The sequence below is a fragment of the Nicotiana tomentosiformis genome, chromosome 1, assembly GCF_000390325.3.
Source record: "Nicotiana tomentosiformis chromosome 1, ASM39032v3, whole genome shotgun sequence".
Taxonomy (NCBI): Eukaryota; Viridiplantae; Streptophyta; class Magnoliopsida; order Solanales; family Solanaceae; genus Nicotiana; species Nicotiana tomentosiformis.
This window is the reverse complement of record NC_090812.1, coordinates 18,259,382-18,278,328: the sequence shown is the minus strand read 5'-3', so window position 1 is coordinate 18,278,328 and position 18,947 is coordinate 18,259,382. Positions and strand designations below refer to the sequence as shown.

Sequence of the window (18,947 nt, the reverse complement as noted above, 5' to 3'; positions counted from 1 at the left end):
CCAAAAGTAAAAATTTCCAAAGTAGGATCCCATATTAGTTTGGCGGTTACCCTATTTTAACAGAACATCTATATATATTCTTCTCACGACTCTTCACTTATTCGGTGCAAAAAATTAGCCATGGAAGAAGAAAACCAAAACAAGAAGAAAACAAACAATCCCAAAACATATCAAGTCAGAAAAGAATGCATTAAGCGGAAAACAATGGAGCTTTCAACTCTCTGTGATATAAAGTGTTGTACTATTATTACGAGCCCTCAAGGGGAACTTCAGACTTGGCCTGAAAATTTGGATGCTGTTAAAGAAGTTCTTAATATGTACACTCAAACTCTAAGTCCCAACAAAAAAGAAGAAGAGATTGGTATTCCGACGTTAGTGGATTCAAAACTTGATGCTGTGAACAAGAGAATTCGTTACTTGGAGAACAAGAATGCTGGTTTTCTTAGTAATAATAAGGGTAAGAAACAGAGGATTGAGTGATATTTGTGGATATGGATATTGATTGATTGGAAACAGTTATTCGTTTATTATTTTTAATGTCTATTTTTCTGTATTTAGATAACTACGTACTTTAGATCGTCAAGAGATTATCTTTATATTCTTTGTGGATTTACTGAAGTTGAAAGATTTATCTTTGATTTGGGAAGTGTATATCCCTGAATTTCTTATGGAGAATTTTCGTTTTTGTAGATAGGTTAGGGTTTGCTATGCCTGGGTGGCGTGTACCATACACAACAGTTCGTTCGATATTTCAGATAATTTGTTTTGCGATTTAGTAGTGAAAGAATATTAAGGTATTGGAATAAAACAGTAGTTAAAGAATCAACTGAAAGAGAAATATTACATATCTGAATAATTTAGATGAATTTGAATGCTAGAAAATTGTAAACTTATATATAGAATAATGTTATAAGTGGGACTGATATCGAAAATATTGAGATGATCACAAACAAAAGTAGTGTTACATAAAATGAAAACAGATGGAGTAATACATAGATGCTTTTATTGCCTTGAGGCGAAACAAGGAATGAACTGAAAGGAGTTCCACAATCAATGCTTAAATTACATAGTTCATGAAAATGTATCAATGAAGATAAATATGGTGGAACCAGAAGCTGGAAAATGTTACAACAGAGAAAGATTAAAGGAAAGTGATGAATTTAATCACTTGCAACATACATGCTGGAATCAACCACCTCAGGTGAATCAACTGTCATAAATGCTATCTATTATTTAGCATTGACCACCAGGTGCGCGTAAAAGCTTAACAAATGTTGATGTAAAGACACATGTTGTCACAAGAATTAGAACCAAGTCTAGACGGTAGAAGAGCAAATCCATTGAAGCTGAGCACAAGAGAGGCAAGACTTCGTCTTGATCACTCACAACAGAAATTGTGAACTTTTGTCATTCCATGGCAGAATCAGACGAGGGATAGTCAGTAAGCTCTGATTATAGTCGTAGCTAAATTTCCGGTCAAATGTGAAGTTGTCCTGAAACAGGATCACGGTTCGCCTCTTTTTGTCTCAAAGAGAGGTTTGCAAATTGCTGATCGAGATCCCTACTGGTGTTGCGGCGATGGCTGGAAGATAGTTGTTGTGGCTGCTGTTGTTGTTGTTGCTGATACAATGCTCGCAGCCTTCCTCTTTCTCTTTCCAGAACTTCATGCTCCACTGCATGGGAAATTTATGAGTGGTAGTTTTCGATGAAACTAATGAAATAAAGTACCGGCTGTATAAACGTTCAACTGCTTCCAAAGACCACTGTCCCATAAAACAGATCAGTTCCCATTGTCCAAAATAGTTAATTCAACAATGGTAGTTTCCTTGATTCAAAATCTTTGGATCTAAGGAAAAATAACTGCACTTACGGGATGTGAGAATGCACGGGAGAAAAATCTATGTTTTAACAATGATACAATGAGCCCTATATATAATACATGTTATACTCCTACTACATATGGGACTAGGACATATTCTACTCCTACTACATATGGGACTAGAACTATTTACACATAACTATCTAACAGGGGAAATTAAAGATCAATTATTTAGCATCAAATTTTTTATATGAGAAAGATCAATTACTTAGCATCTTATCGTTGCAAACTCGAACGTTCCTTCTCTTTCTTTTATTTGGACAAGTAAAGTAACTTTCAATGTTATCAAAAAAGTACAGAAGAGATATATGATAATAAAGGAGCTAAACAACGATATCGTACTCCACAAAATCATCCAATCATCTATGTTTATCTGTATGCTATGATTGCTCCAAAGGTAAATAGGAATAACATTCATCCTTTGTATTTCTTTACAAAGGTAAATTTAGCTATTTGAAGGGGTGAAAAAGAAAACAGGGACCGGTTCACATTAAGGTCATCCAGATGCAGTAGAAAAGACTAGAACTGGTTTTTTTCTCAAGAAACTTTGACCTGGTCAGATTTCCATCTTATAGCAGATAATAACTGATCGAGTCCCAGCAAGCATAGTTATGCTTTTCAAAGTGACATATTTACTAATTATAGTAGTACCAGATTTCAAGAAAGACTATTCTAGTTTCCCACACATAGGGAAAAGAAAATCAATTAAACAAAATTATTAATTCAAATAGTCATGGATTTTCAGCAAGGTCATTGTCTTCCCAATGATGTATTGTGGGATGACCACTAATTGTCATTCCTGGAGATAGCTATTTTGCTAATCAAATTGAACATTGTTTGGAAACCTTTTAGTTCCAGGAAAATTGCGCCCACTTTCCCAACTTGCGTGGACCAATATCTCGCAGTTATACTTTTATTCACAGTGGAAAACATCAATCATATGATACTTAATTCAGATAAACCTAACTCCCAGCTATGCAGGGTTTGGACTCAATATACCTGCTCTACAATCAAGTTTATCAAAATAGTTAAGATTACAACACAGGAAACAAGTAGAATAGTTCAGTATAACAGATAAAGAAACTTACAATACTTTATAAGCTGTTCCTGAGCTAAATTTTCTAGGCGCTGCTTTAGGGCTTTATTCTCCATGTTGAGGATAAGATTCTGCTGGTTAAGAAATTCAAGCTCTGCAGACACTTCAGAACTTTCAGCCTGAAATCATAGCAACTAGTCAAATTTTACCAAAAAGCAACATCCAGGTGCCGGTATATGTATTTCAAAGGTTCAGCTGATACATGCCTGCAAAACTTGTACGTTTCTTTCCAGTTCAGCTATGTACTGAAGCTTTCTGACCCTTGATCGTTGAGCAAATTGTCTGTGTTTCATGATAGTTTATAAGGTTAATAAACTTCATACTGTTTATCTCTTCTTCTTCTTTTTTTTTTTTTTTTGGGGGGGGGGGGGGGCACCCATAGGACAGCTTAGATTTTAATAGAGATTTACAGTTAAATAAAAATACTCCATGTCAACTTAGACAAAGCCACTTGATTCGTGTTAAGATAGTGAAAAGCGAAGTCTGAGTAAGCACACGTTTGTGGTAATAAGTCGCAACTTTGGAGTGAGTTAGAGGTGTAATGCAAAAATATGGAATAAAAATCTTGAAGATGAGAAAGTAACTGGAAATGATTGAAGTAAATTTGTGACCAAAGAGAAACAGCTCAAGTAAGTTGAGGTGGCATGAATACGAACTATTTACCATGTCATCCAAATGGCATACTCTGTATGGATATGTTTTTTTTAGCATATCCCCTTTCCCTTTCCCATTTTTTTTTTTTTGGGGGTGGGGGGTGGGGGGCTGCAGAGTGCCTTAAACTTACTGCTTCGCACGTTTCGTGTCAGTTTCTGATGAAGAACTCTTGCTTTGAGAAGAATCTTTTTTCTCAGCAGACCCTTTGCCAGATTCGGCTAAATCCTGCTTGTCACTTCCAGCAGATTTAGGCCTGTCTCCGTCTTGTGGGAGGCAAGGTGATACGGAGCTCTGAATACGGAGATCTTCCCTGGGAAAGGAAAGGTTACGGAGATGCAATACTGTATTTGAAGATGCATCCTTTGTCCTATTCTTCCGCCGGACTGAGGAGTTTTGATCGACATAAGAAACAGCATGCCGAGCATCTTTGTAATAGTCAAAGTCTTGTGACCCCCAGGAAGGGATACGAGTCATATTTCCGAACTTGTTATCAACTTGAGCTATGTAATCTAAGCGTGCAATGTTAGCAGCATCGAAATATGCAAAGGAGTCACTAGATGAACGTCGATGGCTGCCTCTGCGTACAGGAGTTTCTGGCTCATTAAGAAGATCGTCCAACCAAGAGGGTTGCTCCTCTATAAGACAGCTTTCAGAGGAAGTACGCTGATGGTGTGAATTTCCATCTCTGGGTTTCAGGATGCCCTTTTGGTTGACAGCAGAACTGGGAACATAATCGAGATAAGACGGGGCCATGCTAGGAAATGGACTTTTAGGAGGCAGTAAAGAGCACTTTCCATTGTACATCATACTTCTCATACTAGATGGCCCCTTAGTGTTCGCCATAGCAAAGCGCACAAGATCCCTATAAGAAAAAGAACGTAAATATGAAAGTGGGATAAGTAAACCTTCAAAAGTATAACAGCTCTTGATAAAGGCAAATCCAGTAAAGACAATCCCATTATTTAGGAAGCGGAGTATCACACGACCAAATCCCAAATTTCTTTTCCAATAATTACGAGTCAGATTCCAAACCTAAAACTATAGGAGATGAAGCAACAATAAGCACTGCAAACATTCTGTACCATTAACTATATGAAAAAATAGCAGTCTTGTCAATGGGATATAATCAAATTCAAAGAAACCATGTTCTTTCTGGAAAATCTAGCCTTCCTAAAACACCAGGTATTTTCCCTCTGAGAAAGAGAACATATATATATGAAAGTAGGATAAGTAAACCTTCAAAAGTTAACAGCTCTTGATAAAGGCAAATCCAGTAAAAATAAAAAATAACACTTTGTGAACAGCACGGGTCCCTGTAAAGGCAATCCATTATTTAGGAAGCGAAGTATCACGACCAAATCCCGAATTTCTTTTCCAATAAATACGAGTCAGATTCCTAACCTAAAACTACAGGAGATGAGGCAACAGTAGGCACTGCAAACATTCTGCTCCAGTAACTATATGAACAAATAGCAGTCCCGTCAATGGAATATAATCATATTCTAAGAAACCATGATCTTTCTGGAAAATCTAGCCTTCCTAAAAACCAGGTATTTTCGGGTATTCAGGGAATTCCCAGTTATTCTAGCAGGTATCACCCCTGTTCACTCCAGATTGCATCAATATGGATGATCCATTGGGGATCTCAAATCATTCATTATGAGCTTTAAGCCTTGCAAGCATTCTGCTCCAGTAACTATATGAACAAATAACAGTCCCGTCAATGGGATATAATCAAATTCTAAGAAACCATGATCTTTCTGGAAAAGCTAGCCTTCCTAAAAACCATGTATTTTCGGGTATTCAGGGAATTCCATGTTATTCTAGCAGGTATCTATCACCCCTGTTCACTCCAGATTGCATCAATATGGATGATCCATTGGGGATCTCAAATCATTCATTTATGAGCTTCAAGCCTTGCAAGCTTTTGAGATCTTGTATTGATTTCTGTTCATTTTCAAGGTAGAGTTTCTGGCCCTTATAGTATGGGAACCATGAAGCACAAATACCTTATTCTGAGCAACCAAGAAAGAATAAAAAGGGGAACAAGGAAGAAAAGGTGAAGAAGGAGCACATTTATCACCAAGAGTTGGGTGAGGAGGAAGAAATGCCTCCCATTTGGAACTGCAAAAGCATTCAAAAATATAGAGACAGGCTTCAGCCTCCGGGGAGGAGGCTCATTCTTGCATTTCCTCCTCCTTTTTCCTTTCTGTTTTTGATAAGGAACGAGGAGGTGATTTGTGGGACATGGATTGTGTCAGAATCCAGTAACTGTTCAAAACCATTATGTTTTCTACAGCTCTGTACTAAAAGTAATTTAATGGTTCCAAATTTAGACTATCCTATCTACAAAGTGATTTATGCTTGGAAATGAGACAAGACCTTGAACCGCCCCCACGGACAAGCCCAATACTACCACCACAAATGAATGGGCGAAAGCACCCACAGAAAAATTATTAAGGGAAAGAAGAATTAATCACAAGTTCATAGCCTTATTCAAAAGGAAAAGAATTTTTTCCTAATGGTGTAACATGCAGGTAGACTTTTCCTCAGTTGTACTGTTATGTGGAAGAAAGAAGCACTACTTTAGCTTATCTAGATCCTTCTACCAGCTGGTATCACTTGGGACATGAAAAGCAGAAGAAACTAAATACTGTAGCTTTTAATTGGACTTTATTTTCATCATATTAGTATTGGCAATGGTTAAAACATTCTCTTTGGACGTCACGACTCAAACATGAATTTTCACATGAACATTAGGTTAGATGTATGCTTCTCAGGCTGGAAGCAGTTAGTAAAGCAAATTTATCTCACAGTATCTAGGAAGGGAGCTAAGAAGGTTGGAAATTGCCATTATCTCTGTTGGAAGGAGAAAGACTGTAAATCACATATTTGGCTTGGAATTCTTGTGTATGTTCTGCTCCTTGTAAGATCACTGGATAATATACCAATCGGGTCAAGACTATGTAAGAGGTTGTTTGATTCTAAACTTGACAACAACAACAACAAACCCGGTGTGTTCCCATAAGTGAGGTCTTGTTTTGGGGGTAGTGTGTACGCAGACCTACCTTTAAAAAGGCAGAGAGGCTGTTTAACAAGTTGAAAGCACGAAATGGGAATTGATTCTAAACTTGAAATGTTACAAAAGTATCTGGAGAGCCGATGCTCACTATTCGAAATAGTCCATCAGGAAAGGAAGCAACAATCGATGCTACTCATGAAACGCCCTAGGTGGGGCACAAAGATAAGCTCATTTTCCCTGGAGAGCTACTATTTCAGCTGCTAGAAAGGACAACCAAGCAACAGAATATGTTACCGTCTTATAAACTCATGTCACTCATTTGTTTGATGACTAAGTAATCAATGGAAGCTTTGCGAGGAGACACACCTCCTTTGTACACTTCAATGAGAAGAATTCTTTCTGTGGCAATGAAGGTTCATTTAACACCCAATTTTGACCACAAAAAAAAAACTCCAAGCATCCAAGTTCAAGAAATTAATCAAAGCCTGCCGCACCTGAAGCAGTCTGCAAAGCATGATTGAAAACCATAGCACAGCAGCACAATGAATTGATTTTATCAACATTATCTATTTGCCATGGGAAATGGGAAAGAGCTCCATCTTTATGTAAATTTAAACAATCAAAAGGTCAAAGTGTAGCCACAATCTCTCTGCAGGCTCTTCAAGATAAATCTCTATCTACAAATAGACTATAACATGAGCACCCATCCTTTTATCCCTATACGGTCATCAACCTTCTACCAAATTAACAATCATAACTTGCTTCGATATATATGGTTGGGTACAATCTAACAATCATAGTTTTGTGTGAAATAATCTTCTTTTTTATGTATACTACTTGGACACGAAATTTTCCCCCCCATTTAGTTAAATATTACCATTTACAAAAACAGTTGAGCAATCAGAAAAATTGAAGAAAACAAACTGTTTCTCCCCCAAATCTCAAACTTCAAAGCTTAAACTTGCTAGGTTTATTCTAATTCTCCTCCCTTAAACAAAGAAGTGCCAATTAATCACACGAAAAAAGGAAGGCGAAAAAAAAAAGATCAACCTTTTCTCCAAAATTTTCTTCCTCTTCTTTTGCTCGAATTCTCATAGCAACCAAACAAACGACTTCAAATCGATCAAATAACAAAAAGAAAAGCAACTACTTAACGAAAATATGGACATATTTATATTTTTTCTACTGAAAAATGCTGACCTTTAATTGATAATCAAGATAGTTGCAATGTGATTTCAGGGAAAATGGAGAATTAATCAATTCAGAAGCTCAGATTTCTTCTCTCTTAAGGCTAAGGTATCTTCTCTTTATCGAATCTTTTTCTTCTTTCTTTCTTCTTCTTATTGACAATCTACTTCTTTCTCGTTGACGTATCTCGTTGAAAACGTACACTGCCCAAAATGACCTGTTTTTCTTTTTATTTCTACTGTCTCCGCCCCACAAGCTTTCGATATTCGTGAAACAGCCCCTAATCTATTTATCACCGTTCATTTATCATAGTACTAGATAGGCGTGCAACCAATTGAACTCGGATACGTACCTTTAATGTTTCTTTGAAAATATTTATTACAATTAAGTTTGAGTAAATTAACAATTTAGTATATTTATCTTTGTATATAATTACTTAGTCAATATAAAATTAAACTTTATTAAAATAAGGTGATTACAAGCCCCGATTCTCGAGGGGGCACAATATTGATGGTAATTACGTGATGACATTTTGAATTCATGTTTTTTCTTTTTAAAATATATTAATAAATAAAATAAAAAACTCTTTTTCTTTTCGCATTTGACTCTAAAAATGTTATTTCTTGCTCTGGAATTTTCATTTTTATTCCAAGTATGCATTTGTCTTCTTACTATTGCTCCTCGATATTTGTGTAAAGTGTCCGTATTTAAAATTAATTTATATTCATCCTCAGTCAAATTTAGAGGTTTTAGTTCTTTTTTATAGCTGCATTAGCAATTTTTGTGCTCAATCTTAATTTAAAAAACGAATTGATTTTCTATTTGCTTTAGAAATTAGTCAAATTGACCTTGAAATAAAACGTATAAATCAAATATATGAAATTAATAAGTTGATCCTTGTCAAATTTTTAGTCTCATTTTACGTCATTTTATAGAGTATAATACAATTTTCGTCATTATAGTTAAGTGTTGGATTTATTTGAAAAATTAATTAGTATGATTATATTTCCAAGTATTTTTAAGTTATTAAGTCTTTATTGAATCTAAAGTATTGTGCAACAATAAATTTTACCAGAAAGAGGTAATTTAATATTGTATAATGACATGATAAAATTAGAAGTAACTAAATGTTCTCTTATTATTTTTATCAGCAAGCAAGTTAATTATAAATTTAATATGATTAAGTAGAATACAAATTTCTTTTTCTATTAAAATATTTACGCCACTTGTGGTTATTTAACAAAAAAAACTTGATTATTTTTTTTAAAAATAATTTATAAACTTTTCCAAAAATTTAGTCACATAATTTACATATAGTGGTAATTCACTATATACTAATTACATAACCAGAAGCTAAAAGATTAATATAGGTGTATGCAATTAGTAAATAGTGACAATTGTAATAATATGAATGGTTGGAAAATGCAAAGTTGAGAGACGGTTTAGGTAGAGAGGGGACGTGGGGTCCACATGGGAGAGTACAAACTACAAAGTAAAGCTATGTGAAAAGTGTGCAGTGACAGACTATGACATAAGCAAAGGTCAATTTAGTGAAAGGCACTCAAAATTTTATATAGCAGCTATAGTAATATTCCTCTGTAGCCTACCATAATGTTCCATTTTACCTGAAATGACCAAATTATCCTTAGCAAACTGTGTGCTTTAACTCCCTCTTATTAGATTGTAGAATATTTTAGTTTAATCTACTTTTGCAGCTACATTGAACATATTATTAGGATATTTATTAAATGAACTTTATATGTTCAAAAACTACATCAAAAGTGTTGCAAGTTGCAATCATGTAAAAAAACAAAATTAATTTAGCGCCAAGAGTAAAGTGATTTATTTTTATTTTTGTGCGGAAATTAAGTATTTCATTTTATTCATATTGACAAAAATAAAATTACATTTACATATCTCTGTCAAAAATCACTTAAGTAATATTTTATTTTCTTTAACTTTCTACTTATGGCGTTAAAACTACATAAAAAATGTAGTAAGTTGCAATTATGTTAAAATAAAAATGTTTTAGCGTCAAGAGTAAAGTGATTTATTTTTTTTTCTATACGGAAATCAATATTTTGTTTTATTCATGTTGACAAAAAATTTACATTTACGTATCTCAATCAAAAATCACTTAAGTAGTTTTTTACTTTCTTTTTCTTTCTACTTATGGCGTTGATCATTGTTTAAGTTTAGTAATAGCAAACGCATTCATATATGGTAGGCTTTTTTCATTATTTATTTTTGGTGGATATTATCAGGAAGAGAAGATTATGCCACTGGTAGGGGTGTACAAAGAAAATCGATAAACCGCACTAAATCGATAATCCAAGTCAAACCGCAAAAAAAAAAAACGATTGTGGTTTGGTGTTGAAAAAAAAATCCGACCATAATTAGTTTGATTTGGTTTTAACTAAAAAAAAATCAAACGAAACTAAACCAACCCGATATTATATTTATTCAATTTTTAAAAATATTTTATACATATAAATATTTATCGTAATACAATTGTTCACAGTTTTATCTTTAAACGTATTATTTAAAGTTTGGACTTAACATTTTGAATGGTCCAATAAATTTTATAGCTCGTAAAGGGAGTAAGTCAAATAAAGTTCAAAGCAATACTAATACTAATAAAGGAAATTCAATTTAACACTAGGAATGACAATATTGTTGGATATCTATTTTTTTTGCATTGGTTTATAATGAAAATACATAACTTAGTTTATTTTTTTCTTTAGTGCTTAATTGTGTAATTAATAGTACTTATTAGCTGTACTTATTGTATCATGACCTATATAATATTTTTAGCTTATGTAAATTTTTATTATGGCGTATTAATTAGTAATATTTTTATGCGATTTTGTTATCTTTGTTATTGAATATTTTAATACATTGCTATGACTCATCTCATATTATTGTGTTATTTTCTTGAAAAATACATTATATAGTTGTATCCTACTAGGACTAAAGAAATATTTGGAGCGCAAGTTATATATTTTGTACTATGAAAACTTTACCAAGAAAAACCCCGAAAAAATCGAGAAAAATCGACATTGCAAAACCCGACTTTATTAGTTTGGTTTGGTTTATAGATTTAAAAACACGATACCATTGATTTGGTATGATAATTAAAAATTCCGAATCAACCCGACCTATTTACAACTCTAGTCACTGGTTTTCCAACTCAGGCTTTTCTAGCAATCTGCGGTACAGTATATTATTTGTATTAAGAATTGTCACAATTATTTGTTATGAGTATAGCTCATTATTTAGTATTCCACCAAACTAGTGGTGTGTGACAGAATTCAAACAGCTCATTGTGACAGTCCCAACTCCCACATAGTTTCCAATAACAAGCCTCTATTTAATATCTTACTGAGAAAGGTGTATATTTCATTTTCTGTTTTAATTGGGAAATGAATAACTACCCAAAATATGCATCGTGTGTATTTGTAAGATATAAATATAAAAACACAAAGTGCAATCTTTATAAAATACGTAGGTTGGAAAGAGTGTAACAGGGGTGAATGCTCGTATAGCTACATATACTCTGGTTTTGGCATCCTTGAGCGACTTTGGGTACAAACTTCATTTCAAATTAAGTTCCCACCGTGCTACAACAAACCAACAACAACAATAATATAACTTTACAAGTCGGATCTGGAAAGGATAGCGTGTATGCAAACCTTATCACTACCTTGTGCAGGTAAAGATGTTGTTTCCGATAGACCATACTCTAAGCTCAAGGAAAGCATAATCACAGTGATATAGCAAACCAGTAATTCAGAAAAGCACCTTAGTCAATATCAGCACTTGGTTCACTCATAATAATCACATACTAATTCTAGGCAGCAGTTAGGACTTAGGAAGCATCTGAAAGCTTTCTGCATATCTAGCCAATAGTAAAAATATTAACAATGTAGTAAAAATCACAAAGGACCACAACATCAGAATTGAGGCTTTATTTGAGTAACGGAAAGGATAAGGGTGTTGATCTAATTGGTGATGGAGAGAGAAAGCCCGTTTGGAAAAAAGGAAAAAAGTAAGATCTGATTCCATCATCAGTCAGTCAGATAGTTAGAGTTAGTAATTTCTTCAACATTTCTAAAAAGAGGAGTTGCTCTTAGAGTTAGGGAGCAAGTGGAATAAACAAGTTCAATATGCTGGATAAGAAGCATAGTATCATTGATCGCAAAAATTTCTACAATAAATTGGGTAATTCACTAGTATAGTTCCCTAGCCATGGTTATGCTATTTGTTGGAATAATCTAGGATGATCTCCCCAATGGTTACAAATAGAAAGAGTAATACAATCTATCCATCCCATAATCAATATGATCCTTGTTTTCTTCTGATTAAAATTGCTCACTGCACATCTGTGACACAGTGAACAGAAGATATCTGAAACCAATAAGAGATTTCTGATCACCTTCTTACAAGAAAAAAAAGGTTTTTTTTTTTTTTTTTGGGGGGGGGGGGGGGCGGCACAGCACTTCCTACTCTCGGTCAACGGTCCCCTGCCTACTACTCTATTTGCAAAGGGCAAGTATAATAACAACACTTTGAGTGAAGGTATTATGTATGGCTCACACAGAGCAAAATTAAGCTTTGGATTTGTATTAATACAACTTGTAAACCTTGACAATAGAGGAATTCAAGACCCGAGCAACTTCTTCCATCTAGCATATCCCAGGATAAGAAGGAAGAGTATTATACAACCTATTGTGATGCCTGTTACAAAAGGCCAAAATACCCCCTGAGTGTGGTATAAGGTACAAGGTATATTCATGCCAAACCACCCAGCTATCAGCGTCTCCATAGCTATAGCAAATGATGCAATGGTCAGTGTCAACTGCAGCTGAATAAGTTCATTACGCTGATTGTCGAGTTGGATATTGACGTAATCTTCTGTGTCATCAATGTACTCACGGACCTGCAAATTATACAATGACAGGGGATTGAAGGATGCAGAACAAAACAAGGAAGACCACAGACATGATTCAAATGCAGACCAAAATAACGGAAAGGTAAGAAGAGAGTTTACAAATTGTACTTATACTACTTAAGAAGAGAGAGTAAATAAATTGTGCATGAACTTATTCATCATTACTAATTGGTAGATGATATCAGTGTTATCAAAGGTGCACTTAAGCCTTTAAGCGAGGCTCAAAACATGTTGAGCGTTTTGCCTCGCTTAGCAGGCGCGTCAGTGTTGTCATCAAGGTTCTAAGGCATAATTTTTCTTGCTAATGAGCGTAATCCGGAAGAGGCAACACCAGTGTTATTAAAAAACGCACGCTTCTCGCTTAAAGCGCAAAAGCGAGGCGAGGCGAGGGGTTTGCGCTTTTCTGCCCTAAAGCGCGGCATTGGTAAATAAGCGCACGCTTCATCCTAAAAAGCGAGAAGCGAGGCGATGAAAAAACGCAGAAAAGCTCGCTTAAGCGAGGTCCAGCGGCTGCCTAGGGTTTTCTTAAAAAAAAATTGCAAATACACTTGCGCACACTTCTTCCAAACATCTGCTTCACTGCTGCAAGCGACGATTGCAACCTTCGACTTTTTCTCTTCTGCTCTTCTTCTCCTTCAGTTCTTTCTTCTCTTCTGCTGTTCACTGTTATGCCATGTTTTAACAATTCCTTTTGTGATTTGGTTTTACATTTGCTTAATATGTTATGACTTTTGAGGATTATTGACTATCTAGTTTTAGTATCTGTTATTTACTTCTTAATTTAAGAATTGAAACATTTGCTTAATATGTTATTTTTATTGAGTTCTTCGTCATTTATCTATGCCTATTTAATTTTTTTTATTTATGTGTTATATTGCGTTTCACATGAAAAAAGCTCGCGCTTCGCTTCACGCTTCGGTGAAGCGAGGCCTCCTCCCTTTTTTCCGCTTCTCGCTCTCCAAAACACTGGGCAACACTAAAGAATTGATATTTCATTTTATTGTAAATTTTCTTCAATTTCTTTGTCCATATATTCGTATTCATGCTTATAGATATCAGTCTTGGACTACACATACATATTTGTATTTTTTCTCCATTTGTGCCTTTCTTCATTAAAACCCACGCTTTATTTACGCTTAAAGTCTCAACAGACCTTAGAGCTTTTTTGCGCTTTTCGCCTTTGATAACATTGGATGATATGATATTAGGTCTTTTAGAGAACGCTAAGTTCCTGATAACCCAGTCCCTCGAAAAGTTTTTCCTTCCAAAATTGGGTGTGTGTGTTTTGTAAACACCCTAGGGATTGAGCTTGAGAGAGACAGAGAACAGGACATTGCACATTATCTCATCCGACTATTATAGGGGCCCAAGAGGAAACCTAACAAAAGAAAAGGAGGGAAAAGCAGAGGTAGTAGATTAGACAGAGAGTTGTATATCTGCAGTTGGAATTAGCAAGGTATAACAATGTCAAAGTAAGAAAGAGATACAGCTATTATTTCATTTCTTTTAATTCTTCAGTTTGACAAGAGTGGGTTGCTCTAATAGTAAACACCCTAGGGATTGAGCTTGAGAGAGACAGAGAACAGGACATTGCACATTATCTCATCTGACTATTATAGGGGCCCAAGAGGAAACCTAACAAAAGAAAAGGAGGGAAAAGCAGAGGTAGTAGATTAGACAGAGAGTTGTATATCTGCAGTTGGAATTAGCAAGGTATAACAATGTCAAAGTAAGAAAGAGATACAGCTATTATTTCATTTCTTTTAATTCTTCAGTTTGACAAGAGTGGGTTGCTCTAGTAGTAAGCACCCTCCACTTCCAACCAAGAGGTTGTGAGTTCGAGTCACCCCAAGAGCAAGGTGGGGAGTTCTTGGAGGGAGGGAGCCGAGGGTCTATCGTAAACAGCCTCTCTACCCAGGATAGGGGTAAGGTCTGTGTATACACTACCCTCCCCAAACCCCACTAGTGGGATTATACTGGGTTGTTGTTCTTGTTTGTTGTTGTTTTAATTCTTCAGTTTCTTTCCCAAGTCTTGAAAGCTTTCTTTACCTTACTGCTTTACCGGAATATGCTGCAAAGATCGATTATTGAGGAAGAAATGGCTTACAGCCGAGAAGTAAGGAGATTACGAGCTTTATTATAGGGGCCCAAGAGGAAACCTAACAAAAGAAAAGGAGGGAAAAGCAGAGGCAGTAGATTAAACAGAGAGCTGTATATCTGCAGTTGGAATTAGCAAGGTATAGCAATGTCAAAGTAAGAAAGAGATACAGCTATTATTTCATTTCTTTTAATTCTTCAGTTTGACAAGAGTGGGTTGCTCTAGTGGTAAACACCCTCCACTTCCAACCAAGAAGTTGTGAGTTCGAGTCACCCCAAGAGCAAGGTGGGGAATTCTTGGAGGGAGGGAACCGAGGGTCTATCGGAAACAACCTCTCTACCCCAGGGTAGGGATAATGTCTGCGTATACACTACCCTCCCCAGACGCCACTAGTGGGATTATACTGGGTTGTTGTTGTTGTTTGTTGTTGCTTTAATTCTTCAGTTTCTTTCCCAAGTCTTGAAAGCTTTCTTTACCTTACTGCTTTACCGGAATATGCTGCGAAGATCGATTATTGAGGAAGAAATGGCTTACAACCGGAAGTAAGGAGATTGCGAGCTTTACTTTCCCTTTTCTTTATCAAGAGGAATTAAGGGTACACGGTCTCATTTTCAATACAAGGATTCTTAAATCAAGATTTATATGATAAAAAGATGTGGCAAACTTAGGTTCCTTAAAAGTATGAATGCCTTATTTAATTCTTCTCTTATATGTGTAACTTGTATTAAAAGTAGAATCATTTCATTACGCTATGACATCGTACTATCGTGCCTTTATCGTTCATTACCCAAAAAAGAAAATAAAAGGATGATAACTGTCAACAGGAAAGAGGAGCAACAAGTCTATGCCATTACCAACATAAAAAGCGCAAAAAAGTGCAAGGGGATGTGAGCTTTTTTTTTTTTTTGGGGGTGGGGGGTTTGGGGGGGGGGAGGGGGGCTCACAAATTAGAAGGCCTATCCTGAAAACATAAAACAAGAGACAATGACATAAGATAATCTGATTATTAGCACTTCTTAAGAACAATATACTTACGGATAATATCTTGTTACGAGTGCCTTCCAGCTGCATGAAGTAGGCATCGAGCAACATCTCCAGATCCTCCACATCATTGTCATTAAAATGGTTGCTCACCAAACTTCCACTTCTGCTTCTGGCAGAATTAAGCCTACGAAGATTCGGTGCAACAGGAACAAAGCTATTTGAAACGATAGTTCCTAAATGAGCCTCAGATTGCTGATTCTGAATCCATTTCCTAGTCAAGTACAACTGAGCCATGTCTTCATTGTCATCTAAAAGGTGTTCAATTTCATCTCTAACCTATCATCAAAAAATCTTTACCACTGTAAGCATAACACAGAATAATCAGAGCACAGACAAGTGTCATGGAAGAGAACACTACATTTGAGTTCCTCAATGTAGCCCATATGAATAATAACCCTCCAATTTACGAATCAAAAGCAAGAGAATTAAAGTAGCAAAGGCTCATTCAGTGGCGGACCCAAGTGGTGGCTAGCAGGTTGAACTGAACCCGCTTCACAAAAAAATAATACTGTGTATATGTATAAATTAGGATTAAAGCTGTTTAAATTTTGCATAAATATTTTATTGGAACCCACTTGGCAACTACTATTTTACGACTAAATTTATATACTTCTAAGGTTGAACCCGCTTGCACAAAATCCTGGGTCCGCCACTGGGCTCATTATATGTCTCCTCATATCTATACAAAACAGGAAGAAGAATGCAAAGATCATATGCCCGCCTAAGTGATCATGGGAAAAAAAAAATCCTCCACACACTGGCAAAGGGAAAGGGAAACCCACCCCCCCCCCCCCCAAAAAAAAAAGAAGATTTGTTTTGTCAGGCTATCATACCATTTCAATAGCCAGCACATTCCCGAGTATACGTGCAAAATTTGGTCCAGCATAAGGCAGACAGAATGCACTATAAATGAACTCAAGCCTTACGAGGAGGCATCAGGAAGATTAACTTAAAGTGAGCAACAAGGGCTACTAAAACTGAATGTGGTTTGACATTGAAGTTTAAGGTATACAAATTGATACCAACAGTTGTTCACCCAATAAGTCATAATGCAATTAATATGAAGTGCTTTAGTAGTAAGTCTGCATTCGAGATGATGATAACATGCCCAGTAGTTAACAAGTTCTCTTCCTGGTCAAAAATATTTCCAGCAGCCAACCATGAACACCTCAGATTGAAATCTATTCATTAGCTGACTTGCGCAGAAAGATGTTACACAAAGTGGGAAACTATATCCATAATGCCAAGAAATGAACAGAAATTACTAGAAGATAAGACCTTTATCATGTTTCAATAGCAACAGGGAAAAAACAGATAAGAATACCTTCTGCACTCTGGCAAGTAAACGAGTAAGATTGCTTTTTAAACTTCTCACTTGCTCAAGATTCTTCGTGCTAACATTCATGGCCAGTTCATCCAAAACTGGGTAAGCATCTCTCTCCAGCTCTGCTACGCTAGAGTCTAGGAATGTACAAACAACCTCCAAGGCAATCTCCAGCACCTGAAACTCAAATGGTAGCTCAGCCTGCAGACCTTCGACAGCTTCTGGAACAGATAACCAGTTTCCAGCAGTTGGAAATTGTCCTTCATTATCTTGTTCAGCACTAGTACCATCAACCTTTGAAAGACTTTTATGAGGAAGTTGTTGCCTCAGTTGATCCACAAATGGGAGAACCTCTTGACGTAGAGGATCAAGCAACAACACCTCTTCAGCTGTAATTATGGCTCTTATAAACTCCAAATTGACAACCATGGCCTTCTCCCTTGCTGCAAGTTAAAAGAAAGGAGCTTTTCAATTCCTCGAACCCCAACATCACATTTCTTTTTTTTAAAGCATTCTACTAGGTACAAGCAAATGCTAGAAAAGATACACATGTATTATATCAAAAGCTTCCAACAGCTAAGCTAAACATAATGGTTAAGCTTCCTACAGTTAAGCTAAACATAAAGGTGCATATTTTATTTATTATTGTTGGAAACACACGGACAGATTTATAAGCAGTTAAAAGGGGTAAAACAAAGTAATAATACCAAGAATGCTGGAGGAGTGAGAGAAGATTGGGCCAAGAATCCTCAAGTCCCTAGCAGGAATACCAGCGCGTTTGATAATAGCGCTCTTATCCCACTCTATCAACTCCGATTGACCCCGCTTATCGAATCTCATCCACAGCCTCGCCCCACCCACCTTCTTCTTCACCACTTTACTAGTACCTGCCGCTGCCACGATTGAATTGCTAACAGCCGCCCCATTTACCACCGGCGGAGGCGGCAACGGCGGCGCCATCGCTTTCTTCCTCCGGCGAATCGAAAATTGGCCCTTCCCCATAAAGCTCTCTCTGTATCTCTCTCACTCACTCTCACCCCTTCCTCTTTAGAATCTTCTGAGGCTGCGTAAACAAAATATGTATGTAGAATAATAATGATGAACAATTATTGGGTCGGCAATTAGGGCATGTTCATTTGATTCTTTGTTCTTAACGAAGGAAGGGCAATGAATCTTCTTCTTCTGCTGTGTCTCTTTCTCCTTCTTCTTCTTCTTCTGCTTCAAGATCTTCCATATACTGCAAGCGTCTTTTAGGGAAAAAGGGGGAGAGTGAGAATTTCAGGCGTCGAGCTTTTGTTGATGGGGGTTACGGAATTGCTAAATTTCGTAATTTCCGTCAATTTTATTTATTCCTTCATGTTTAGATGGGCCCCACAAGTTTAGTTATTTTAAGATTTCCTCATTATTTTATTTACAGTTTGGCCCCACATTTTCGTAAAGGAGTTGACCTTTCTCTATTGTTTATTTATTTACGTTTCATACAAAAATTTCCTGTTTTGGTTTAAAACTTTTTGTGATTGGTGATGAAAAGATATTAGTAGTGTGTTGGAGCAATTGAGTAGGGAGTAATAATTTATTAAATTTCATGGTAGCCATTGAGATCATATGAATTATTGTGGATGCCAAAAATCTACCATGCATTAGCAACACTAATTGAATGCAACTTGAAAATAAGTAATAATAAAAGGATT

At 36.0% G+C, this 18,947-nt stretch overlaps 3 protein-coding genes across 3 annotated transcripts; 1 reads left to right on the top strand and 2 right to left on the bottom strand.

The window, feature by feature from the left end:
* Window positions 1-120: 120 nt before the first annotated feature.
* LOC104097887 (agamous-like MADS-box protein AGL81) lies at window positions 121-480 on the top strand. Its single transcript, XM_009604507.4, has one exon. It carries the CDS (start codon window positions 121-123, stop codon window positions 478-480), a length of 360 nt encoding a protein of 119 aa, XP_009602802.1.
* Window positions 481-981: 501 nt separating this feature from the next.
* LOC104097888 (uncharacterized protein At4g06598) lies at window positions 982-8,059 on the bottom strand. Its single transcript, XM_009604508.4, has 5 exons — window positions 7,852-8,059; window positions 3,760-4,491; window positions 3,182-3,257; window positions 2,968-3,094; window positions 982-1,673 (listed from the first exon to the last, which is right to left on the bottom strand). Exons 2-5 carry the CDS (start codon window positions 4,470-4,472, stop codon window positions 1,477-1,479), a joined length of 1,113 nt encoding a protein of 370 aa, XP_009602803.1. The 5' UTR covers window positions 4,473-4,491; window positions 7,852-8,059; the 3' UTR covers window positions 982-1,476.
* Window positions 8,060-12,406: 4,347 nt separating this feature from the next.
* On the bottom strand, window positions 12,407-18,591 carry LOC104097889 (magnesium transporter MRS2-4). The gene is made up of 4 exons (XM_009604512.4): window positions 17,964-18,591; window positions 17,257-17,699; window positions 15,924-16,208; window positions 12,407-12,778 (listed from the first exon to the last, which is right to left on the bottom strand). The coding sequence occupies exons 1-4, from the start codon at window positions 18,256-18,258 to the stop codon at window positions 12,500-12,502; spliced, it is 1,302 nt and encodes a 433-aa protein (XP_009602807.1). The 5' UTR covers window positions 18,259-18,591; the 3' UTR covers window positions 12,407-12,499.
* Between the last annotated feature and the right edge of the window lie 356 nt (window positions 18,592-18,947).

Excerpts from the sequence above, each read along its gene's own strand:
- LOC104097887 (XM_009604507.4), top strand. The coding sequence starts at position 121 with ATGGAAGAAGAAAACCAAAACAAGAAGAAAACAAACAATCCCAAAACA.
- LOC104097888 (XM_009604508.4), bottom strand. The coding sequence starts at position 4,472 with ATGGCGAACACTAAGGGGCCATCTAGTATGAGAAGTATGATGTACAAT. Across the intron at positions 3,258-3,759 it reads GACACGAAACGTGCGAAGCA|ACAATTTGCTCAACGATCAA; the intron begins GTAAGTTTAAGG and ends CATGAAACACAG. Across the intron at positions 3,095-3,181 it reads GAAACGTACAAGTTTTGCAG|GCTGAAAGTTCTGAAGTGTC; the intron begins GCATGTATCAGC and ends CTATGATTTCAG.
- LOC104097889 (XM_009604512.4), bottom strand. The coding sequence starts at position 18,258 with ATGGGGAAGGGCCAATTTTCGATTCGCCGGAGGAAGAAAGCGATGGCG. Across the intron at positions 17,700-17,963 it reads TCACTCCTCCAGCATTCTTG|CAAGGGAGAAGGCCATGGTT; the intron begins GTATTATTACTT and ends TTTAACTTGCAG. Across the intron at positions 16,209-17,256 it reads TACTTGCCAGAGTGCAGAAG|GTTAGAGATGAAATTGAACA; the intron begins GTATTCTTATCT and ends TTTTGATGATAG.